General features: G+C 33.4%; 3 protein-coding genes across 3 annotated transcripts; all 3 read left to right on the top strand.

Moving 5' to 3' along the window:
• Nucleotides 1-275: 275 nt before the first annotated feature.
• Nucleotides 276-4,291, top strand: LOC113709504 (probable zinc transporter 10). The gene is made up of 3 exons (XM_027232279.2): nucleotides 276-970; nucleotides 3,308-3,457; nucleotides 3,967-4,291. The coding sequence occupies exons 1-3, from the start codon at nucleotides 359-361 to the stop codon at nucleotides 4,270-4,272; spliced, it is 1,068 nt and encodes a 355-aa protein (XP_027088080.1). The 5' UTR covers nucleotides 276-358; the 3' UTR covers nucleotides 4,273-4,291.
• A 6,756-nt stretch (nucleotides 4,292-11,047) lies between these two features.
• Nucleotides 11,048-17,847, top strand: LOC113710339 (ATP-dependent RNA helicase DEAH12, chloroplastic-like). The gene is made up of 4 exons (XM_027233287.2): nucleotides 11,048-11,388; nucleotides 11,695-12,404; nucleotides 13,071-13,828; nucleotides 17,145-17,847. Exons 2-4 carry the CDS (start codon nucleotides 11,982-11,984, stop codon nucleotides 17,524-17,526), a joined length of 1,563 nt encoding a protein of 520 aa, XP_027089088.1. The 5' UTR covers nucleotides 11,048-11,388; nucleotides 11,695-11,981; the 3' UTR covers nucleotides 17,527-17,847.
• Nucleotides 17,848-20,369: 2,522 nt separating this feature from the next.
• Nucleotides 20,370-26,281, top strand: LOC113709329 (protein argonaute 2-like). The gene is made up of 3 exons (XM_027232075.2): nucleotides 20,370-21,230; nucleotides 22,314-23,523; nucleotides 24,660-26,281. Exons 1-3 carry the CDS (start codon nucleotides 20,597-20,599, stop codon nucleotides 26,119-26,121), a joined length of 3,306 nt encoding a protein of 1,101 aa, XP_027087876.1. The 5' UTR covers nucleotides 20,370-20,596; the 3' UTR covers nucleotides 26,122-26,281.
• Nucleotides 26,282-26,976: the final 695 nt, after the last annotated feature.

Raw genomic sequence — 26,976 nt, 5'->3', positions numbered from 1 at the left:
AAAATTTGAGGGACCAATTTGATAAATTTTCCTTAGAAATTCAAATAAAGACAACAAACTAGTTGCTACAAGACTTTTTGTAAAAATATTTTTTGGACAAAAGTTGGTACAAGATTTTTAAATACTGGATTGGTAGTCAGACAGCTTATATGCTTGAATTACCAACTTCTAGTTTTCTTTAATCCATCAATGTGTACTTGAAATTTCAGAAACAAGATAGATTCAACTCATCTTATCATTGTGTTATTTAAATGTACCAAATCAAGCATCCAAATTCTGTATATATACAGCAGCTCGAAGAAACGCTGAGTACAACCAAGCAGAATTAATTCTTCCACATCAATCAATTCTAGAGTCAATGGCCACTAAGCTCTCTAAGCTCATCTCCATTTTCTTCATCCTCCTCTCTTTCTCAACGACACAAGTCCTTTCAGTCGTCTCAGAAGAATGCGAAGCAGACTCAGAAGACTCATGTAACAATAAATCAAAGGCATTGCCCCTAAAAATCATAGCCATTGTTTCCATCCTTGTCACTAGCATGATAGGAGTCTGCTTGCCCCTTGTTACACGTTCAGTTCCAGCTCTAAGCCCTGATAAAAGCTTATTTGTGATCGTAAAATCTTTCGCGGCTGGAATTATTCTTGCAACTGGATTCATGCATGTTTTGCCTGATTCATTCGACATGTTAAGTTCCAGCTGCTTGAAAGAAAATCCGTGGCACAAATTTCCCTTTTCCGGATTTGTTGCAATGCTTTCTGCTATTCTAACTCTTATGGTGGATTCATTGGCTACTAGTTTCTATAGTAAGCAAAATAAAGGTGGAATTGTGATTCCTGAGGGTGGTGCTGCTGCTGCTCAAGGAGACCAAGAGATGGCCGCGGGGAATCTCCATGGCCACCACCATGGATCTATTAGTATGAAAGATGGAGTTGAAGGAGCTCAGCTTCTGCGTTATAGAGTGATTGCCATGGTTAGCTTTTCAATCCACCAAGCCTTTTCTTAATTTCTTTCAATTTTGTTGTTCGAAACTTTTATACGCATAGAAAACATTCAATTTTTCATCCCAAAAAACAAATTCAATTTCTATTTCATCGAATAGCTCTTTTTGATTTTTTTTTAAAATTTTTAACAAGAGAGAGTTAAAATGAGCTGAGATTTAAGAAACGATGATAAGAAAATAGGAAAAGATCTGAACCCAAGAATTGAATAGCTTGTTATTTTGACAAATAAATTGAGAGCAGATGCCATTAGTATTCTTGCACCATAAATACCTTAGTTAAAGATCTTAAATGGCAATGCAAGAAAAAAAAAATAGAATGATTGAATTTTTGCGGTAGGTTTTGGACTTTATGATTGTATAATAAGTGCTTGCATTATTATTAGATACTACTACAAAAGTGAGAAGTATCCAAAGTCAACTAGCTTAGATTGGACTAGAAACGTACGGTGTGAATGTTGATAAGTACTTATCACCATTGAACTTGCGCGTTGACTCGTCCGCTGTATGATAATTGCATGAAATTCATCGCTTTAGTTGTTTGTGGGATGCTTGGACAAGTATTACGTATATTTGACCGGTAGCATAGATGGAATCAGAAAATTCATCTTGATGGGGCGAATTTGAATATACCTAAAATTTAATGTATAACATAAAATATTTTTAAATTTTTATGGGGTGGGAGGCAGAATTTTAAATTTATAAAGAATGTTCTGTCAATTTCTAATTTTGAAAGAAATGAAAACTGAATTTCCTAAAACTTTGGGAGTCTTGCCCCCAGTTCAACACCCACCACCCCCCGCCCCCAAATTCTGTCATATTTATTATTGGGATAATTTCAGAAACCTCCCCTGAGATTTCTGACAGTCTCACTCTCCTCCCCTGTGGTTTCAAAAATATCACAAACCTCTCCTGAGGTTTAGGATTTTGTAACAAAATCAGTCCATGATGTCAAAAGTGAACATAAAAAAGTGTTTTCAGGAAAGAGAGGGAATTTTGTTTCCATAAATTCCCCTGAGGTAAATGTACAAGTTATATTAGTGAAATAATGAAAACTAATAAAAACCAAAAATAAATTAGAGAAAAAGGATAATTTTAGATACAATATGTTATTCATCAATAATATTATATCAAAAGCTTTTACTAGATGGTTATTTATTCCAATTGCATATTAAATCAACCATTAGTGCTTATGATAGTGCATTAACACCTTACAAGTTGTAGTGGGTATGTAATTTTATTTATATGACCAATACTAATTTGCCTATAAACACCTTACATGGGGTGATCTATGAGGTACACTCAGTTTACAAATATATACATTATGTTAGATGTTAGTTATTTGACTGTGTATATCTATAAAAGATAGTGTAATGGTGCGCATAAATTTGAAATGGTTAGGTGTTAAAAAAATGTACATCATGTTAGATGTTAGTTATTTGACAATGTATACATGTAAAAGGGAGATTAGATATAGCGTAGAAAAAATAATTACGTGAGTTGGAATGTATTTGTCATGATAATCATGAAATATTAGCTTACTTGTGAGGGTATTTAAGTCTTTTTGGCCATGATGATGTAAGAAATGGGACCTAAATTCTGACAAGAAAGGTTTGTGATATTTTTGAAACCACAAAGAAGGAGAGTGAGACTGTCAGAAACCTCAGGGGAGGTATCTGAAATTATCCCTTTAGTATATTCCACAGATCTTTGTTTCGGTATGTGTATTATGAGATTGAAACGCCAATGCTGAAATTGTGATCGACTGTTGCCTTTGATTTTTTTTCTTTTAAAATTTAGATGCATTGGTGTACAAGAACACATTTTTTGTGTACAATATAATTATATGAATATGCATAAAATCATGTATAATATATATATATATATACAGTTATATAACGGGATGAAAATTTCAACCTTGCCTACCCCAAGTGCAAGTCTACTAGAGGTGATTTAAAAAAATTTGGAAGGGGAATGTGCCATCAACAAATACAATTGTCTCAAAGAATTGCTTGTAACAATTAGCAACAGCCTTTTTAGAAAAAAAAAAAAAAAAAAACCTCTTTTTTTATTCTATACCCTGCCCTTTTGTACGTGTTAATCATTAGATCTGATCAAATTATAGACAAAAAAAAAAATCTACCAAATATCAATGTGGACTATCTTTCTCAAATGGCCTAATAGCTTGTAACATATATTTGCTTGGAAGCAAGTAAGATTGTTGTGTGGGGAATAATGGTTATATCAAAGCATCTAAAAGCCTAATAGCTTGTATATGTCTAAAACTCTTCATGTGGAAACTTTTGACAGGTTTTAGAGCTCGGAATCATAGTTCATTCTATTGTGATTGGTATTTCTCTTGGAGCCTCCAACAACACTTGCTCAATAAAAGGACTAGTGGCAGCCCTTTGCTTTCATCAAATGTTTGAAGGCATGGGACTTGGTGGCTGTATTCTCCAGGTACATAAAGACTAAATTAAAGATAATGAATTATTTTTTTTTCTACACCCTCAATATAACACTTTTTACACTTGCAGAGCTGAATACATACTGTATAATCTCCATTCATTTTTGAATTTTATTTGCTGTGCATGTGACATTCATCCAAACATGTTAGTATATTAAAACAAATTTTTTACAGTAACAGTGCAAGAAAAATTGGTCTTATTCTTTAACCTTATCCATTTTTATGAACTTCAACATATTACATTTAATAGCTAAAATTTGAAAATAAAAAAAAAAGAACGTTTAAATGCTCGCTCCAATAGAGGGCCTGTTTGGTTTGTAATTTTTCAATAAAAAATTTTTATATTTTTCGCGAATAACATTTTTCAATTATCTTTTTACCTCAAATACATCAAATTGTTATGATATATTTTTCTATAAAAATTCTAAAAAAAATAACAAATTACTTTTTTGTCTCACATACATTAAATCAAATCTCTGGCTCAAAAAAAATTCTTCTGCAGGCTGAATATAAGCTTCTGAAGAAGGCCGTGATGGCATTCTTTTTCTCTGTAACGACTCCATTCGGAATTGCACTAGGAATAGGTCTAGCAAGCACCTACAAAGAAAACAGCCCCCGTGCATTAATCACAGTGGGGCTGCTGAATGCCTCGTCTGCTGGGCTTTTGATATATATGGCATTGGTGGATTTGTTGGCATCAGATTTCATGGGCCCAAAGCTGCAAGGCAGCGTCAAGCTACAGATCAAGTCCTACATGGCTGTGCTTTTGGGCGCTGGTGGGATGTCTCTCATGGCTAAATGGGCCTAAGATTTGTAACAGTTTAAAACCCACGGGTACGTTTGGATTGGTGTTTTTGAGCCTGTTTTTGAAAAACTGTTTTTCACATTCCAAATGCTACAGTAAATGTGTATTTCAAAAACAACTTCAAAAACACCAATCCAAACAATATATCAAAAACAACTCCAAATATATTTCAATTATGCATATTTAATTTGTATATTTTAATAAGTATATTTCAATTTGTATATTTTAATTATGTATTTTATATGTATATTTCAATTATATTTTAATATATTTTAATTATATATTTTAATATGTATATTTCAATTATGTATTTTAGTATGTATATTCAATTATGTATATTATATATAAATATATTTATTTCAATTATGTATAATATTATATATATTATGTCAATTGAAATAAATATTATATATTTATATAAATACATTTATTTATGTATAAATTTATACATATATTTATGCAATTTTGTTTTATAATATATATTAATATGTATATTTCAATTATGTATATTATATATAAATTATATTAATATTAATGTATATTATATATATTATACATTTCTAATATTATATATTTACATATACATATCATAAATATTTTATTTTATTTAAAATATATTTTTATATATTTATAATATATTTACATAAATATTATATGTTATATAAATTATATATAATATAATATATTATATATTATACATTTATATAAATGTACATTTATACATAATTTATAAATATTTATGTATATTTATAATATACATTTATATTATATATTATATATTATATAATACATTTATACATTTATATTAATATACATAATATTAATTTTACATTTATACATAATATTAATACATGTATACATTTATATTAATTATATTAATACATTTCAACATAATATTAAAACATATTTATAATATATTAATTTATACATTTATATAATATTCATTTATAATTTATACATTTTTAATAACATACACTTATACATTTAAATATATATTTATATTATGTATTATATATAATATAATACATTTATACATTTATATTAATATACATAATATTAATTTTACATTTATACATAATATTAATGCATATATACATTTATATTAATTATATAAATACATTTCTACATAATATTAATATATATTTATAATATATTAATTTATACATTTATAATAATATACACTTATAATTTATAATATATTTATAATATTCATTTATAATTTATACATTTATAATAATATACACTTATACATTTATAAATATATTTATATTATGTATTATATAGAATATAATACATTTATATATTTTTATATGAATATATAAATATATTTATAAAAATCATAATATTCTAAAAATACTCAAAAATATGTTTCAAAAATACCTCTAAAAATAATCCAAAAAAATCTACAGTAAAAGTTTTTCATATAGTTTTTGAAAAACAACCCCAAAAACAACTAATCCAAATGGACTTGTTTTTCAGATTCGAAATGCTACAGTGGTGTTTTTGAAAAACAACCCCAAAAACAGCTAATCCAAACGGAGCCCACGATTTCGGAAAGAATAAGCGTTTCTTTTTTTATTTTCCTAGTAATCCGTGAAAAATGTTAAGAGAGTAATTGGTGTTTTTTTTTTAAATTTTCAAACGACTATTCCTTGTTCGGATTTAAGTTTTGTATAAAAAAAAATTTTACTTTTTCTATAAACACATTTCCGAATCACTTTTTTAAATCACATATTTCAAATCACTGCAATACATTTTTCTACAAAAACTTCAAAAAAAAAACACAATACTTTGCAAAAAAAATTCTAATAGAAGTTGTACATTTTTCACATTAAAGGGAGATTTCAAACGAGACAAAAATTGATATATCAATTTACTAGAAATTCTACTATTTTTTTTAATGAAAAAACACAACGCTTTGCTCTGTCATTACCAAATTGAATCAATTAGCATCCTATAATTTTCAGATTTTCTTAATGTGAAACGATCGACCGACCAACTCCAAATTAAATCGAAGTTTGCAGATGCATAAATTACAATAAACCAAGCTGGCAAATTTGAATATGCAACCTACACAGAAACATAATTACTTAGGGTACCTGAAAAAAAAAAAAGAATTTAATTCTGTTGAACACAAATTCTGGCCAAAGCAAATATATATTTACAAAATTTGCTTGAACATTTCTATTAGTTGGGTCAAGGAGTCACTAATGAGGACATGAAAATAAAAGACAAAATGTAAACATAAACTTTTGGTCAAGACACAGCATTGACTAATCAACAGGGAAGCTTAGAAAGATTAAATGCTACCATGTGAAATGTTGAGGAAAGATTTCAAAGAGGAAGACATTTTGGTCCAACTTTTTTGAACAAATTCAATCCCTTTACTGACATACATAATTAAATTATGCTGACTGATAATCTAGCAACTGATGAAGGGCTAAATCATTATTGTCGTTTGCTGTGACTTCTAATACTGCAGTATTTTAATCTTCTTTAGGTTTCCATAGTACTGCAGTAGATAGAGTTCAGACTAAGCAACTCCTAAATAAATATTAAAGAAACAACTTTCTTATTCTTTTGTGATTAGTCAATTAGACAAATTCTGCAGTTTTGCAGTCTCACACCTTTTAATTGCTTTGAAACCGGCAATTACGTAGGTCTAGATTATTGCGCAATTACAACAAGCTTCGATTTATTTAAGATTGAGATATGGGAGCTTTACACCAAATAAATTGTAGCACGAGTCTCAAAAAAAAAAATCTAGTATAATTTGGATTTCTAAAGACTCAAGTTACGCATAGTTTAGCTTTACAAAATCAAGTATTGAATCTTTTTGAAACTCTCTTTCGAACTTTATCAAATAAACGAAATGGTGCTAAACGAATTCCAACAATCTCATTGATATAATCATTTTTGTTTTCTATCGGAAAAAAAATAAAAAAGAGAGAGACATAAAGCATTCCTATCATGAATAAATTCTAAAATAAGACATATCCACGAAATTATGATAACTCAAAAGTGAGTGTAGATTCGCCCTAATAAGACATGTGAAGGGCATGTGCCTCAGATAATCTCGTCGAATCTCTTTGAAACTTCCCTCCGAACTTTATCAAAGAAATGGAACGGTGGTAAATGAATTTCAACAATCTTGTTGATAAAATCATTTTTGTTTTCTATCAGAAAAAAAAAAAGAAGACAAAGACATAAAGCATTTCTACCATGAATAAATTATAAAATAATACATATCCACGGGATTATGAAAACTCAAAAGCGAGTATAGATTTGCCCCGGTAAGACGTGAAGGGCATGTGCCGTCGCCATTGCCTCTTCTGTAAATGCTCTTTCAAGAATTGTGACGATTAATAAAATATGACAAACTAGAGCTGTCAAGGGTAAGAATCTTTCTTCTCCAATCATCACCTACATACATTTCATATGGTTCGATTCCTACGCAAAAGCCCACCACAATTCTCGTGCCGCCACTAACCTTTTTTTTCGCAGATTTTTCTCCAAATTTAGGTCCCACAAAAGTATTCTGTTATTTCCTTATTTGTTTTCAGGATTTATCCATTAACCCAACAATAATGGAGCTAAGTTGATATTTAGGAAAAACAAAAAAGTAAAATTATTTTTGAAATTAAACGACAAGTAACTCAACTTTGAAAAAGTCTAGGCAGTTTTTTTAAAAAAAATTCTAGGATAAGATTTAAGAAGCGAGTAAGAGACAGGGGATTAGAACTCAGAACCTCTGAAGGTAGTTTGGGTTGTGGTAATTTATTAAAAAATTCTTCACATAATTGGGTTTTTAATGAAGAACTTCTTAAGTGTTCAAGCCCTTTTTAGGATATTGTTTGAATATATAATCCAATAAGTACTTATTGTGTTGGATAATGTGTAATTTTAAAATATATTTATCTCTTTATTTAGTTCATAATATAGGATAAAATGGTTAAATTTAATTTTTTTTATTTTTTAAAACACGAAATCTATTCTAAACGCAACAAATTTTAGCGTTTATTAAACATGTTTTTAACACCAAAAACTCAATTTCTAATTATGGGATTATGTTTACTAAACACCTCAAAAGTGCTTTTTTTTTTTTTTATCAAAAGTACTGTAATCCCAGACGGGGCCTAATTCTCCTACATTATGTGCCCGAAGGTTGAAACCAAAAAAAAAAAAAAAGAAAGACATTATCTTTTGAAGCCATTTCAAGCAAATTGTTACACATATTTACAATTGTTCTGCGGAGTAAATTGCATGATGTTGGGCAAGAAAAGGTTGCTGAAATTATCCTGATTTATGCTGACATACCAATGCAATCTTAATTGTCCAATCTTCAATTTCTGTTAATTGTCAAAATTTAATCATAAATAATCGAACTCCGGAGCTATTTTCATTTTTCATACAACTGAATGTAGATTTAGGATAAAAAAAAAAAGATGTTGATCTTATAAACTATTGTTTATGATAAAAAAATTGGTATAAATAGAAAAGTCTAAAGCCTCTCTTTTTTTAAAAAAAAAATGTTTTAAAAAATAAAGCATAGAATTAGCCCATCCGTCACACCTACTCGGTCGGTCAGTCCTACCTATCGTGATTGTCACATTAACCCACCGACCCACCTGCTCGAGAATCTTGATCCTAATCACTCGCAACTAAAGTCACGGCCATTCTCCAAATTCCTCCTCTCTGCTGTATGCAAGAGCGAAAGTCTTAACAATCAAACGGTGAATCAAAAATCCTATCCGATCATTTGTAATACAAACTAGGGCTCGTCTAACCACGTCCATTGAACACTCAGTTAAAAAGTATTTCAAGTGTTAAATTTTTAAAAATGTAAAATTAATTAAAGAAAGTGCATGATTGCAAGAAGGTACAATAGTTGTTCGTGTATACATATATAATAGATTGGGTGAAATTTATGCGTGTTAGCGAGTGTTCATTGGACACCTGTTAAAAAAAATCTTATAAAAACTAATGCAAATAATGAATGTTCACTAGTAATTAATTGGTTAAAAATCACTCTGAAGGTGTCTCTGTTGCCTAGGTTAGGAGTTCAAATTCTAATACTTAGTAAATCGATATATATTTATCCCACTATATATATTTATTCCACCGCGACGATGGTACTTTCATTTGTAATCTTATACTCTTATCTTGGAAGATGTGAAGAGCTAGAAACTACTCAAGCCATCAAACTTAACAGTAATGGATAGGGTAAAACTCAATATTGTGGGTATTCGATTTGATATTTAAATAGTTAGTCCGGTTAGATGATAATGAGTTATTCATTAAGATTTGATGTTAATGAGTGGTCATCGACGGATAACTTGATGGAGTTTGGTAAGAAAATCCTAAAAACATGATACCTAATGTGTGTGCATGCGCGCCTTTGTTAGGTTTCAATTTTAGTGTTCGATGATACGTTTCTTAAATTTATAACCCAATAACATATAACTCTAACCCAATACAAATTAAAACAATAATGATTATAAATAGAAGAAAGCTGATTTAACCCTTCATTAGATGTTGAAATTTTCTCGTGCAAGCTCTATGGTGTTACCCAAGTTTAAAACTCAATGTAGAGTGTTAATTTAATATAATGTATATATTGATTTTAGTTTGATAATTAATTTTCCTTTTTTGAACCATTCGGTTTAGCCAGTAGAGGATACCCGATAAGTAATCCGAACTGTGAGTAAGAGAATTTAATAATGTGTATTAAAACTCGTAGAGTTGCCCAATAGGGTTTGATAAAATACTTAAATATATGGGTTAGGGTTTGATAAGAGGAGTTTTCAAGAGTGCTTGCCATCTCTAAATGTATCCAGCACACTCAAATCTAACTAAATGTATCAAGTGATCGGTGATTTCCGTCCATAAAAATTTAAGAAATTACTTTGGTTTGCAAAATGAATAATGTTGAGCTAATAATGGGTTTGTTTGGATAGGGTATTATTTGGAATAATTACTGTAGCACTTTTTGTGATGTGATGAATATGAGATAAAAAGGTGGTTGACAATATAAAAAAGTAGATTGAAAAATATGTTTATGATGCAAGCGAAATATTATTTGAAATAAATTCACTATCTATGATCCAAATTACCTTCTAACATACAACAAGTTTACATTTTAGAATTGTTCCAATTATTGTCATTAGATGCTAATGCATTTCAAGGACAAATCAGTCATTTGGAATTTTCTTGCTTGTACATAATACATGTGACATCAAGTCACTGTGTACTTGCATGCTTGTATGCTAAAAGAACTTTGAAGTTTAAACTATATCCAAAAATTAACCACATTACATAAAAACTCAAGTAATCAAATCTTCTCCAAACCATTAACTAAATCCCTTTGTTCTTCTTTCTCCTTTTTTTTAGAAAATAATATAAAAACTTCTTATATAAATTATTAGAAAAATAAACATAAATTATTGTTACAAAACCAAGATATACTTTTAGGGAAGTTCTATAATTCCTTTGAATATTATGTTGATGAGATTAAATTCACCGTTGAATATAAATAAAAATTATCAACTCTTAGATTATATAAGAGTTATCAACGTTTAAATTATTTTAAGAGTTGAAATTACTAAAATGTCGTGAAAATATAATGAGTGGATTAAAATCATGAATAGCTTACTCCAAACCCAAAGAGGCGGTAAGCATTTTCCGAACTTCCATTGGTGAGATTGCAAAAGAAATTTTAGGTAGAATCCTAGCTAGATACCAAATTTAGGTAAAAACCCCACTCCGTGTTCACACCAACAAGCAACCACTGTAACTGAACTGAACTAACTTAAATCGTTCAAAAAAAGGAAAAAAAAAGAAAGAAGGAAGGTGCTAGCAAACAAAATATCACCAAGTAGAAACTGATATGATTCTCTTCTCCCTTTTTCTCGTTCCCACAGAACAAACAAACAAACAAAAAATGGTATGGTAAAGCTGTGTGGAGACACAAATAAACACTTGTCAGGTCAGGGTTCCAATAATCACATATAAAAATATATAGATTTATTAGTATAATTGAGTAAACAGCTTCTGAGAATTCTGAGCAAAGTTTCGGATCAAATTCTTGTTTGTTGAGGTGAAGCCCAGCAGACCCTCCTGGTATGGAACTTTCACTTCTTTGATTTTGATTTATTCTTCTTCTGTTATGGATAGTTATCCACAGAAATACTATTATATTCCTGATTTCATGCTGATGCATTTGTTTTTTTTAATATCAATTCCAGTTTTTTAATAGGAAATAAGTAAAGGGTCTGAGTGAAATTGACTTATGGTTGTGGGTTTGACTTTGATCAAGATAAAGTACTGAATTTGAAGGAAAGTTAATGTCTTCAGATTGTTTGCGTTCCTGATTTGTGATTTTTCTGGATCTTGTTAATGGGATGCTGCTTAATTTTTTTCATGCAGAACCAGAGGTGACAGATCAGATTTTTATGGAGATTGGTGGTCTGGTCTGGGAGGAAGATTCCTGAATTTTAGAGCTTCAGGATAATCTAATAATGGGTTGTTGTCAGAATACTGATTCAAGATTTCGTGTTTTTTCTTCGCTTTTTTTTAAGTGATGAAGTATATAAAGATATTTTTTTTTTGCATCAATTGGTTAGTGGAATTTGATTAAATTTTGAGGTTTCTTATTGTTTGAAGCAGTTAACAAGTAAATAAGTTCTGGATATTTGATAAATTTTTACTTAGTGATGGAGGAACAAAGAGTTTATAGCAAAAGGGCACCTGAAAATTTAGCTAACAATTTGAAGGTAGAAGAGGATGAAGAAGAGTTTCGAAGCTGTTGTGAAGATGAAGATGAATTGAGGGAGAGGGAGAACTCGGTAAAGGAGGCTTCTGAAACCATTGATCTTGATGAATATTCTGTGAGAATGTATTTCAAGGGTATATCAGTTGCTGCTCCTGGAGAATCTGGTTCTGGATTTTCTGGAATTGGGGTGGTTATGGAGAGGTCTGCAAATGCTGCTCCTATTCAAGTGCAGAAAAAGCTTGATTTTTATGTTGCAGAATCTGTGGCCAATTATTTAGCTTTAATGGATGGTTTAGTAGAAGCTAAAGAGAACAAGATTAGGAAGGTATTTGCCTTCACAGATTCCAAGATTCTTCATGATCAGGTCAGAGATTTCTCCTTGAAAATGTCATTCATAAATTCAGTGTTTCATGATTTTTTCACTTTTGATAACTCCTACATTGATTGATTGTTTGGTGACAATAGTGCTGAAAGATGTACTTTTTAATCTGCTGGAATTTGGGAATGTGTCATACAATGCGTTCTGAATAAATGTGCCTTGACAAAATTCTTTTTCTGTTCAATATATTTTAACATGGTGCTTTCCATGAATGCTCTTTCCAATTACTCCTTTTTTACTTCAACAGAGTGCTAAAGGACCTTTCTTTTTCCTTCTGTGTTAGTTTTCTTGCTAAATTTGAAGTCAGTGGTAATTACCGCTTCCCATCCTTTGATTTTGGTATTTAATCTCACTAAATCGAGTAGAAAAAGCATGTATTTAGAACTGTAGGAACTTTGTTATGCAGAAAAACAGTTCCTATGTTTCGTTTTTTACTTATATGCAACCAGATACAGATTCCTAGTAAAGAAAAGCACTTTCATCAGAAAGGTACTTTTCTGCTTCATAACATGTAACAAGATGGGTGATTCCTATTTGCTTATCTGCTAACCATACACATAGAGGTCTAGTCATTCGTATTTGGGCCTCATAGATCAGAACTGCTTATTGTTTGACTTCTCATTTTCTGAAAGTAATATAACTTTCTGTCAGGTTATGCATGGTGAGAGACTTGAGGATCCACTTCTAATGGCACTGAAGCAAAGGATCCTGGAACACACCTGTGATTTGGAAGCATTCACACTTGATTTTGTTCCCAGAATTAACATTAATGCTTTAGGATTAGCCCAAGTAGCTGTTGGTGTTATTGCTTTTCCTGCTGAGGGTAACCAATCGACACAGAGTTGCTCAATATGTTGTGACGAGAAGCTTGCTTCGATGATGATGACAATGAAATGTTCCCACAAATTCTGTTCTCACTGCATGAAACAATATGTTGAGGATAAGATACAATTTAGTCAAGTCCCAGTTAGATGTCCTCAACTGAAATGCAAATACTACCTTTCTGCTACTGAATGTAAAACTTTTCTGCCTGTCATCTCCTATCAATCTTTGGAGAAAGCTCTTGCAGATGCAAATATTCTGAACTCCGATAGCATGTATTGCCCTTATCCTAATTGTTCAGTCCTACTTGATCCTAATGAATGCTCGTCATCTAGGGCAAGTTCATCAAGTAACTCAGAGAACAGTTGTGTGGAATGCCCCGTTTGTCAGAGGTTTATCTGTGTGGATTGTGGGGTCCCTTGGCATTCGTCAACAACCTGTGAAGAGTATCAGAGTCTTCCACTGGAGGAGAGGGATGCAAGTGATATCACTTTATGTCATCCGGCTCAGAATAAGAGGTGGAGACGCTGCGGACAGTGTCATAGGATGATTGAGCTCATGCATGGGCGCTACCGTATGAGATGTTGGTAAGACCCTTTTCTTAGCAACTTATCTGCAGCACACCTTCAAAAAAACCTTGAAGCCTTTCTTCTAATCAACTTAGCCAAACATACGCTCTACGATTTTGTGCACCAAAGTGGTGAGGCAAATGGCCTCTCTTTATATGATTGTGCCAAAGTTTGTGCTAGATTTGATACAAATTAGCTGTTTAATTTGTTTGATATCTATTGCTCTCTCATGAAGTTACACCGTCAGTAGATGATGAGTTTTTGAGAAATGGTATAGTCATGCCTTTTTGAATTGAAAGGGCAATAAAATTATATCAAGGCATTTCTATGGCTCTGTAGTCGGAGCCATTGTACTAGTGATACTGATGATAAAGCTTTGCCTTTGCATGAGAAGAGAATGCTCATGGCAGCTGTAGCCATTTTGAGTATATAACTTGAGTGAGATTCTCCACTCATAGCGATGAATGGAATCAAAGATTGATAAGATAAGATGAAAAGAAAAATGTGTGGCTTATACAGAAAATGCCAGCTCACTTGCAATCCATTCGCCAAAAGTATGTTAAACTGAATTTTAGGTTTTCTTATGATTTATAAGTGTTTCATTTGTCAGGATGATGATGCTAATCTGGATATCTCATTGTGATGATTGGGTTTCTTGTAAATAATGAGAATTTAAAACTTCCATTGTAGTTTTTTGTCTACCTGATCGAGGAACTTCATTTTTAGGTTTTCTCCTTGAGATAACTAAAAAGGTGGCCTCGCTTGATACACTTGGTGATGCTTAACTCGTATTTGTTGACTTCCAAGAGTTGGTTACCAAATGCTTTGCATATCAGTCAACGTATAGAACAACTAAGTTATATTATTGGTTGTCAAATCTCTTTACCTATCATATGGACATGAGCAGACCTCCTAGAAATGTGTTTTTTACTCTAGATTCTTAGATAACACAGTCAACTTTGCCTACAGTTGTTGCATGTTTGTACCATCATTACCACATGAACTGTTGGAAAATAGAATTGGCATGGAAATGCAATCAAACATCCTACTCTTAATAACCAATCAAACATCCTACTCTTAAAACCAAAACTCCCCTCACATTTGGTGGCCCTGAACACCCAAGTATTTGAGCTCTAACTTAATAACATATACCCAAAAACCAAGCTAGAGTCCTTGATTTAGCTGCGAGCCATATAATTCAGATCTACACATATATTAGGACAGTCTGACCTCAATGAAACTTGAAGTAGTTGAACAGCTGAAGTATTAGTTTCTGATGAACTTGAATTACTACTTAAACTGCTTGAGCTCAAGCTTAAGCTCAATTTGGTACTTCTAAGTAGCTGTGCTGGAATCCAGCAAGAAATAGTGAAGACGTAGCTGGAGCATACTTTCCTTAACTCTTCTGTTGGTGTTAGAATATTCATTATAATTGTATTATAGGGGTAGATACACATATCAAGCTGTATAGAACTCATATAGGTAGATACTTATGTGAGTCTATTGATCTAGATGTTCGTTTTAGTCTCTGCTCCATTAGGCTTTGAACTGGTTGAGTGGAAAATTTTTGTTTTGCTATGAACTTCAATTATAAATTAAGCCACTTGGGATTTGAGCTCGACAAAACGTCACCCAAGCAATGAGCCTCTTATTCTATAAATTTAACTCATGAATAATAAGTTCTGAATTCTTTTTTTGTTGGAAAAAATTAGTCATGCTTCTTGATAGACATGATATTAGATAGTATTTTCCAAATTCATCTCTGAAATTTTTGCGTCTTATAAATTATGCATTTGTTAGTATGCACTTAGAAACTGACAATGACATAATTCTGACACTGAAACGAAATTAAAATATCATTCCTTGGGACTATTGGTTGCGATACCAGCATATACCATTTTTAGTCCTATCTGTCAATATATTGGCAAAGGGAACAAGCTTCCACTTAGGCAAGTTTGAAGTATCATAAGCTAGTTGAATATAATGTGGGCTTTTGATCTTAGGAGTCCACATGGCATTTTCTACCTCATAAATAATCTTTTTGAGAAATTGAAACAAACAAGCACATGTGTGCTGGAATCTTTAAAAGTTGTTCTTCTTCTAATCCCAGGACTCGTGTTGTAGTGCTGTTTAGTCTTTCCATTTCTATCATACAAGTCAAAAGTTGTAAATTTTTCTTGCATATTCTCATTGCTCTTCTTTTTATTGTGTAATATTGTTTCTAATGGCAATCTCCCTCTTAACAGTAGAAAAACAACATCCATAAACATTTATAGTACAAATAGACAATCACTCTACTTCATTATTCTAAAGAGGTTTATTGCTCCATAATGTATCTTCATTAAAAAAAAATACAAATCTTTAACAAACAAACAATTCTTTCTCATGTGATGCACAAGTTTGTAAGCTAGTTCCGGGGGAAAAAAATTCTCTCTATTTGCATGGTCCATCCGTCTCACCTGATTGTTATGAATATTACTGGCCATCAGATACCAATTTAGGGAGTTAATTTCCGCATGTGACATAAAATTTCGACTTACACATGTATGAGGCTGTCACAATATCATTTCACTGATTTGCCCACATGTTGTCAATACAATACACGCTTTTGCCTCTGTTGCTCCATTAAGATTATTTCGATGCTGTGAATCCAGAATTACTTTCAGTTAAATTTATATTTCCATTAGTTGAGATTAGAATTTAGTCATGTTATGTATGGTACCTTTTCTCATTGCTGTCTTATAGCCTTAACTAAACATAATTAACTAACTAAATTTACAACAGAATCGATTTATGAACTGCAGATGCCAAAAAAAAAAGAAAAAGAAAGTAGTGTGTTTAACTATTTTATTTGCACTGGGCAATGTGTAGATGCACTTAAATTTGTAGTTCCCCAGCTTTGTAGACCTAGCTAGTGTTAGTGCATGTTTGGGATAACATACTTTGTTGGGAAGGTTCTTGGAACTGTTTCACTTGTGGAGGACAAGTATCTCCTTTGAAGTTTGTACTGGGATCACATTAGCACTTTTGAAATTCAAATATGCACTAGTTGTCGCATTGTAAAGTGTAGGAGTAAATCAGGAGCAGAATAACTGTATGTCTTTATGGGATCTTATTATCTGCTTGCTTGTTTAGTGCAAATTATTTCCACCGTTTCTGGGAACTTGAATGTAACTGAGGGGTTGTGCAGGAAAGTTCACACGATGAGGCCTTCAAGACAGGTTCATGGTGCCCTGTGGCCCATGCACAACCTGCACCTCTTACATGTAGTCTAATTGAACTTTGGATGTGAATTTTGGTCACAGAAATGACACAATTTGTCTTTGATCTGCAGGTGTGGGCATGAGTTCTGTTATTCATGTGGTTCCAATTACTGTCATGGACAGCAAACATGTCAATGTACATTTTGGGATGAAGATTATTCTGAAGATTTGGTAAATCATCCACCACAAGAATTCGAACAATGGGCTTGGGACTCATTTGAGCCACTGCCATTGATGATGGATGCATATTCAGATCAAGAGAGATCACAGCTGGCACTGATTCAGAGGTTTCTCGCTGGAGGTTTTAGTCTAACTGATTCCCAACCTGACCAATCCCCACCGCGCTGTACAGATACCTATGCTGAAACCATGAAGAATCTCCATCAGCTTCCATGGCTTGAAAGATTTGTTTCTGTCATAAGTGATGATTTCTATGAAGACTATTTCCAATGAAATATTGGAATATAGCATATTAAACTGCTCTGCATGAAGTTGCTAGGATGCAAAGAAAATCAATACGAGGTGTGAAGAGTATCTCGCTCTCAGACTCTGCAAGAGTTTTCAGCAGATAATGACGTTGTTGTTTAGTTATCAGTTAACATCCTGAGCTGAAATACCTGACCCTGAATTTCGAATATAAGGGTTGTGGATCCATCCATTAGCATGATGAGTTGCTTTCCTTCTGGGAAGGCGAAGGTGAAAGCTAAAGGACAAGTAGATGACATATTCTTAACAATTGAAAGCGATGAAATATACATAATTACTTTTATTTAACTTGTGTTGGCTTCTGTTCTCTCATAGTTATTCGTTTATGTTTAATATCCATAATGCTTGATATTTCTGGTTAAAATCCATTTGGTTAAAGTGATCTGCTGATTCTTTAGGTGTTTGTGGTTTCTTTTGTTACACAGTCTAAAGGCAGAGGAATATGTGCTAAATTCAAGAAAACTGTGCACTTCGCATGATAGTCCTCTGAAGTAAACCTTCCAAATCATTCTAGTTTTTGACATGAGCAAGATCTGTTCTGCAGTCTTTTGTTGCTTCTCTAATGGTACATCCTCTTCATTTCTATTTGTGCTTTCTATCTATTTTGTAATTTTATTCTTTTGTAGAAACAAGCACATTCAATTATCCTTTAAGCAGCACAGGCCTTAGCAGTGTCTTGAGTAGCATTATGCCTAAGTAAAGTTTCCTTCTGAAGATGGAGGATCAAATATACAAGTTTGGTCAAATTAAGTTGGATAAATTCTTACTTAGTTTTGAGTGTCAAGTAAATGGTGCTGTAAGTGAGTGATCTGATACCATAATACACTCTTTTTATGAACCGAGTTGTCTTAGATTGGTTATAAATTGATAGTCAGGCGTGTCACCTGATTGGAAAACTCTACAATGTACTGATTTTGGAAAAATTTTTCATTTTCTATTAATATATTTTTCAATTATCTTTTTACTTAAAATACATTAAATTGTTACAGCATATTTTTCTATAAAATTCTAAAAAATAGCCGGGCAAGCCCGTTTGGATTGCATTTTTGGGAAAGTTTTTAGGAAAAGATTAATGTAGCAATGTTTTAGGATGTGATTTATGTAAAATAAAAAAAGTGATTGAAAATTGTATAAAAGAAATATTTATAGAAAATGTAAAAACTTTTCTCCAAAAAATCACAATCCAAACAAGGTTTAATTACAATACATATGCTATAGGTGTAACATGGTCTTTAGGAAATTCCGTTGGCTGAAAAATGAAGAGTTAGTACTGAGCTATTATATTAAAACTTGAAAAAAAAAATATATATATATATATATATATATATACACTAAACAGTATGTCACGGTCAGATGTATTAATAATTCTCCAAACGGAAACGAAAATGAATGTAAAAGAAAAAGAACTATTAAATCTCGACACATTTTACTAGGCATGTAACTCGAGTATTTTGAGGTTTGTGAAGTATTCAAGTGAGCATCTCCTACTTTTTACGTGGATCAAGTATTTTGAGGGTCGCGTTGACCAATAAAAAAAAAAAGGAATTTAGGGTTTGTTGTATTATATAGGGATGAAAAATGTAAGTAAAAAAGGAACCAAATTACTCAGTACTCAATTTGAGTAGGATTGAAAAATAAATCAAGTTATTTGATACTCGAACTTAGTTCAACTTGATAAGAGTTTGTTTGGTCTTGGTTTATCAACTAGTCAAGCGAAATTTGAATAACATTTTATATTCGATAATATTTAAATTCGATAAAAAAAATTTATTCAAATTCATTTCGACAAATAAATAAGTTAAATTCGAACAAAATTTTAATTTCGTTAAAATAATCAAATAAGTGTGAAAACTAGTGCATTCGATTTGATTAGGTTCGTTTACACTCCTAAATTTGAATCTGTGACTAATTTAAACTTGATTTATCAATTAATAAAATCAAACATAAAAAGTATTTTTAATTCTATAAAATAGTCAGTTAAGTTCGGATTTGGCATGATTAGCATACTATTTGAAATTTATACATATAATATTCAAATTATTTGATCCTCACATCGGTTCATCTTAAAATGTTCAACAAATAAACAAAATAAATTTTAAGACAATTTCAAACTCCGTTATGTAAAAAGCAAAAAAAAAAATTAAACGGTATTATTTTGTGTTGTTCGTCTCGATTACACTTTCAATATTCAGTTATCTATTTTCAAATTTTAGACACATATCCCTAGGGATGACAACGGGGGCGGGCATCCGCGGGGAGTCATCGGGGCGGGGGGAATTTTTTCCTCCCGTTTAGAAACGGGGCAGGAGGTGGGGGGTATAACCCCACCCAGCCACCCGTTTGAATAACTATATATATATGTATATAATTATATATATAATGATATTTTTAATTATACTACTAATTATACATGTCTATTAATAAAAATTATTAATTATTTATACTAAATTTATTAATACATTTATGTTAAATTCCTAACTACACTTAATACAATAACACTTTTTCTAAAAAAAATATAATAATAATTTAGTGATTGTATTTGTATCAAAAGTGAAAACTTGATTATTTTAGTTATATTTATTTTATCATTTTAGATTGCATTCAAATAACCTTTGTTTAATTATTTTTATGAGTTTCAATTGTGAAATTATAATGAATAATAATTTGATGATGTTTTAATATTTTAGTACTTGATTATTTGTGCAAATTTAATTATAATAAAATTATATAATAAAATATAATGAAATTTAATTTTAGTACTACCCGCGAGGGAGGCGGGGCGGGGCGGGGCGGCGGGGAATTAAAATGCAACGGGATGGGGGTTGGGGAGGTGTCTCCCGCCCCACCCCCGGCCCATTGCCACCCTTACATATCTCTTCTTGTGTGACAAAATTTGAAAAAGATAACCACAAGAAACTGAAAAATTTTTGAGGTCATTGCCTTGACTTTGACTGCCTTGTTGAATTACTGGCCCCAAAAAATATCTGTTTACTCTGGCCTGGTCGGGGAAGTGTCTTTAGATATTGAATATTTCTTAATGGAAGAAGGTCGGAGAAGTTACCACCGCCAAGGTGGTGGCGATCGTCGTGATAGTGGTGACAGTTATGAAGATTACCAGCAAGGCCAGACTTCTCATAGAGGTTTTCACGGAAGGTACAATCGTGGTCCGGAGGATGCGGCTGCTTCCGACAACTGGTGGGGTGCTAGCGGCTCCCACCACAGAAGGCCGCAGCAGCAGCAGAGTGGTGGTGTTGGTGGTTCAATTGGAAGAGAGTCTAGGCGGCAGCAACCGATGGAAAGAGGGTTTTGGCCGCATCAGAGTGGTAGTAGTGGATCAAGTGATGGAGGATCTTGGCGTCGGCAGCAGAGTGGCAGTGATGGTATTACTACGGAAACAGCGTCCTGGCGGCGGCAGCAGAGTGGCGGTGGTGGAACTACGGAGACAGGGTCATGGCGCCAGCAGAGACCTGGTGGCAGTGGTGAACCAGCGGAAACGGGGTCTTGGCGGCAGCAGAGCCTTGCTGGTGGTGGTGAACCAACAGAAACGCGGCAGCAGAGTAGTGGTGGTGGAGGACTGATGGGAAGAGAGGCTTCGGCGGATAGAAATTGGGGCCCATCTTCTTCTTCGACAACTTCATATCAGAATCAAAAGCCTTGTCGATCATTCCCAGGTATTTTTTTGTTAGTCTCTGGAATGCTATATCCAAGATATAGAATTTGAATTTAATTTACTTTCACCTATTCATTTGCATTTATGATAATTTGTTTTACTTTTTTTCGTGGGTTGGGCGAGCGGTTGGATTGGCTGGATAGTAATTAGTATAGGACTTGTATTGGAGGCATTTGTTTCTTTATATGAATATTCTGGATTTAATCGTGTGGATGTTTTCTCCATATTCGGTTGGTGTTATTGGGTAATTTGGTATTGTAGCATATAAAACTTAATACTAAAATTAATCAATTTTGAAATTTATGTCATACTCTAGCAGTTTGTACTGGGACATATGCCTGTTGTCTTAGGAGATGGCAAGGGGGAGAAGTTCATTATTTGAAATTGCACCGGACTTGCTTTTCCCATGGGGTTCATGGCGGCTTTCACCATATTACTCTATTTAATTTTCGTTCTGGATTTTCCCCTTTCTGTGAAGAATTACTATTGTGCTTTTGCATGTTAAACTGAAAATTGCCCCAAATCAGAAGTTTACCATTCATATTTATCAATGTGCTATAGCTAATAAAGTGAAAATGTGAAATGATTGTATAATGCACTAGATAGTATGGTCTTAATTTCATGATTCTTAGGGCTCAAGTCCAGTGGTTATTTAGCAACTTCGTGGGGTTTTTATCTAGGTGAAGGGTAATGGATTTTCCTGCTGAATAATCACACAAATGGCTTAATAGGAGAGAAGTACAACAATGACAAGAGTCTCTAGTTATTCTTTTGAATTCTAGCGGCCTTGAACTACGTACTTTTATTTGAAAGCATGTGCTTGTACTGAGTTCTCTTCCACTTTTCTTTTCCCAGCATTTCTTTCTTCTTCTTCTTCTTCTTTTTTTTTGTTGTGGATTCAAGTGAAAAATCTTTTGTAGGAACTTGTGTTATGTGTATTTATATCATTTTAGAGTATCCATGATTGTCTTCGCATATTATCATATGTGCTTTGATGTTATATCTGAATTAATTTGTATTGAGCTTGCAGCTGCAATGCCTTTGTTTCTAAAAGTAAACTTTTTTTTTTGTCATTTTCTTTCAGATCCTGTTCAACTGGATGTTCCATTACTGAGGATTTCAGATCAGAAACCTCTGTCATATCATCTAGAGAAAACAGAAAACATAATTGTGCCTTTGAGAAGGCCTGATAGCAGAACTTTTGCTACCAGATCAATCAGTCTTGTTGCTAATCATTTTCCAGTCAAGTTCAATCCGAGTGGTATTATCATGCATTATGCGGTCCATGCCAAACTGGTTAGTTCTATTGGACATAAGCCACTGAAAAGATCAATTCCCAAGTCTCTTATGGGCTTGCTTAAAGAACAGTTATTCTTTAATGAGCCGAAGAGTTTCCCAAGCGATTTGGTTGCTTATGATGGGGAAAGGAATATCTTCAGTGCTGTTCCACTGCCTAGTGGGGATTTCAAGGTGGAAATATCTCATGGGGAGGATGTAACTTCTTGCTCATACATAGTCACAATCAAGAAAATGAATGAGTTAAAGTTGTCTAGGTTAAAAGAGTACTTAAATGGAGACCTCTTGTATATTCCTCGTGATATACTACATGGTATGGACTTGGTAATGAAGGAAAACCCTTCCAAGTATAGGATACGTTTAGGTCGAAACTTTTTTTGCAAGAATTATCGAGAAGGAGATGACCTTAAACATGGGGTTGCAGCATATAGAGGCTTCCAACAGAGCCTAAAGCCTACATCTCAGGGTCTTTCCTTGTGTTTAGATTACTCAGTTTTGTCATTTCTCAAGCCTTTGCCAGTTTTAGAATTCTTAAAGGAGAATATCGAAGGGTTTCGAGAAGCTGATGATGCTACAAGGATGAGAAGACAGGTTTTGAATGCTTTAAAAGGGTTGAAAGTAAGAGTAACTCATCGTATCACCAAACAGAAATTCACTATATCTGGTCTCACTGAAAAAGTGGCAGGTGAACTTTGGTTTGACCTTGTAGACGCAGATCCCCAAGCTCCTCCAAAGAAAATTAAGATTGTTGACTTTTTCTGGCAAAAATATGAGAAGGCAATTAGGCATCTGAATATCCCTTGCTTGGATCTTGGGAACGCCAACAAAATACATTATGTTCCTATGGAATTCTGTGTCTTGGTTGTGGGGCAGAGGTATCCAAAAGAACGTTTGGATAGAAAAACAGCATCATTCTTGAAAAAATTATCATTGGCTCCCCCAGAAGAAAGAAGGAGAACAATTTGTGACATGGTACAGGCTAAGGATGGACCTGATGGGTATGTACTATTTATAACAAAGTCTTTATGCGTGTTCACTTTACATTTATCTTTCTTCTTTCATTGCTTCGGCTTAGGATAAGATCCAGATTTATTAGCATGGTGGTAAGTTAGTTGCATGATTGTGATGAGCTGAGTCAGCAGCTTGATTAGTTTCAAGACTTTTGTTACAATCCAATATCTATGTTTTTGGGTTTTCAAATACATACTTTTGTTCTGTTTCTTTTGCATAATTGTTCTGACCTTTGGCATTGGGCATCTTTTTCCTTTTAGCGTTAGTTTTGGTGCTCTCAGCTAATCTACTTCTTCAGGCAAAAAGTAGAAATTCAATGGTTTTATGTTCTTTTTCATCTTTCCCCTTTCCCGAGTTTGTAATGTAAATGGATGTAGCAGAAATGCCTATTTGGGATCTAGGCTGTTAAAATGTGGGCATTGTTGCAATTGTTCATTGGTAGTTTCACTTTTTAACTGCCTGGTATATAGAGTAGAATGATGAATTATATACAGAGGAAGTGTTTGAATCTCAGGGACTGAAGCCCTGATCTAAGTGAAGTTCTTGATGTTACCTGTAAAAGCAGTTTTCTAACAATGCCTAATTGAATTCATTATTTGAAGGAAATTACATTAACTGACCCGAAATTAAATAAGAATGGGGCTTGATCTCTGACGATCAAGTTAGTATATGTTGGGAATTAAAGAGGAATTGGAAGGAGAAACAATGGAGAATTTTCTGGTCTTTCTTAGATTTCCTTGAACCTCCCGCATTTATATAAGAACTTTCCCTTTTGTTAGTCCTCCACCTGGCTATAGTGAATAGTACTACCTGCAAATCTCTGCTCTGAACAGTATAGCATGCAGACTCATTATTCTGGTCTTTATACATTGAATTATGGATGAGTTTGCATGATACGCATGCTGCATCCGTATGAAGCAAGCTAAGCTGCACCCTTTGATGGTGTGGATGCCAGTTGTTCTTTTATGGAATCTCCATGTGTTATCCATCTACATAACTGTTAACCATTCAACTTTGCTAGTGTAGTTCGGGACTCATGATGTAACATTTGTTGATATTACTTTTATTGTATTATTTGCTGGATGACCTGATTCATTGAAGTTTCATCTATTAAATGGAGCAGAACTGTTGCTAAAAACTTTCAGATGGAAATGGATTATAATATGACATCTCTTGAAGGTCGAGTCCTTGGTGCTCCTGTACTAAGGTTGGGTGCTGCTAATGGCAATGTATATCCTGTAAGAGTTGACCAGGAGAAATGCAACTGGAACCTTGATGGGAAATCTGTGGTGGAAGGAAAACCAATTGAGCGCTGGGCCTTGATTGATTTTACCTTGTCTAGCCGATGTAAACTGCAGGCAGAAGAGTTTATTAAGAATTTGAGGCATCATTCTGCAATACTTGGAATCCACATGGAAGATCCTCTTGTCTGTCACTTCACTGGAATGCATGAATTTTCTTCCATTGTTAAGATTGAAGGACTTCTCAGAATGGTTATTTCTGATGCCAGACACAGGAGTGGTTCACAAGGTACACAATTGCAACTTATTATCTGCGTGATGGCTGGAAAGGATCCTGGATATAAGTATCTTAAATGGGTCTCTGAGACAAAAATTGGTGTAGTGACTCAGTGTTGCTTGTCCCTTCATGCGAACAAAGGAGAAGACAAATTTATGGTAAATCTGTGTCTCAAGTTGAACGCCAAGCTGGGAGGCAGCAATGTTGAGCTCAATGAAAGGTTTCCTCATTTTGCAGATGACGATTACGTTATGTTCATTGGGGCTGATGTGAATCATCCTGCAGCACGGAACTCTACAAGTCCATCAATAGCCGCAGTTGTGGGCACAATAAATTGGCCTGCGGCCAATCACTATGCTGCAAGGGTTCAACCCCAAGATCACCGCAAGGAAAAAATTATGAACTTTGGAAGCATTTGTCGGGATCTAGTCAGTACTTATGCCCAGCGCAACATGGTCAGACCAAAGAAAATTATAGTGTTCAGAGATGGTGTTAGTGAGGGACAGTTTGATATGGTGCTGAATGAAGAGTTGCTTGATTTGAAACAAGCGATATGCGATGTTCATTATCAACCAACAATTACCCTTGTTGTGGCCCAAAAGAGACACCAAACTCGACTTTTTCTTGACGGCAGGAACAATGAAGGTGTTACCGGAAATGTTCCTCCAGGAACTGTTGTGGACACAAAAATTATCCATCCCTTTGAGTTTGACTTCTATCTCTGTAGTCATTATGGAAGCCTTGGGACCAGCAAGCCGACTCACTACAATGTCCTGTGGGATGAAAATGCTTTTGAAACGGACAAGTTGCAGAAGCTCATATACCATTTGTGTTTCACTTTCGCTCGATGTACTAAACCTGTTTCATTAGTACCGCCTGTCTATTATGCTGATCTTGTCGCCTACAGGGGACGACTCTTCCAAGAGGTGGTAACAAAGCAATCTTCTGCGTCTTTATGGTCATCTTCTTCAATATCATCAGCATCTTTGTCATCTGCTGCTGCTTCATTTAACCAGAACTTTTACACTCTGCATCCAGACCTCCAAAACATTATGTATTTTGTTTAGGCAGCTTCATCAAAGCTGTAATATCCTCCATTAAGCAGTGAACGCCCAGAGAGAAACGTTTATTGTAGAAATACCCCAAATTGCAGATCTAATTGCCTTGTCTAAGATGTTGACAAGGCAGTTTGTGCGTGAATCTAAGTCTTATAGTATCTTTTCATTATATGTTTCGACTCTGATGCTCATGGAATTGTCGTACATTGCTTTGACACTAGACCACTAATTGTTTTTCGAAACTACGGGTACAAACGAGTCGAATCGAGTCAAGTTTCGGCCTAATCAAACCGAATTTCAACTTAATTTTATAAAACTCATACTCGAGCTCAAGTTCGACGAGCTCGACTCAAATTCAACTCAAGTTCAAGTTCGAGCACGAGCTCGAGCTAAAAAAAATAATAAAAAATAATTATTTATTTTTAAAAAATAAATAAAATAATAATTTTTAAATAAATAATAAAATATTATGAATATATATGTAATTTTACTATTAAAATAAAAAATTATATATATATATAATCGAGCTCTTGAACCGACTCGCAAGTTAAAAAACTTAATATTTTTGAATTCGAGTTCGATTTAATCAGCTCAAGTTGAGCTCAGATTTGGACCGTTCGCGAGTGGCTCAATTCTTTTATAACCCCATCCGAAGCTATGCCCTCTGCCGCCACTTACTTTGGGTAGCCGAGTGTTGCAGTAGTTGGATATGCATCTATTTTGTTTCTCTTTTTGTCTGAAATGTTTCTTGAAACTTACGAGTTCGTTGGGTGCTTGAAAAGTTTGTAGACATGTTAATCAGATGATGCTTCATCTTGAATTTATGCATTTGGCAAATTGTTTTAGAAAAATTTTCAGTTCTTT

This window comes from Coffea arabica, chromosome 9e, assembly GCF_036785885.1.
Source record: "Coffea arabica cultivar ET-39 chromosome 9e, Coffea Arabica ET-39 HiFi, whole genome shotgun sequence".
In the NCBI taxonomy this organism is placed as follows: domain Eukaryota; kingdom Viridiplantae; phylum Streptophyta; class Magnoliopsida; order Gentianales; family Rubiaceae; genus Coffea; species Coffea arabica.
Note: the sequence above shows the minus strand (reverse complement) of the source record. Positions and strands in the feature narration are given on the sequence as shown.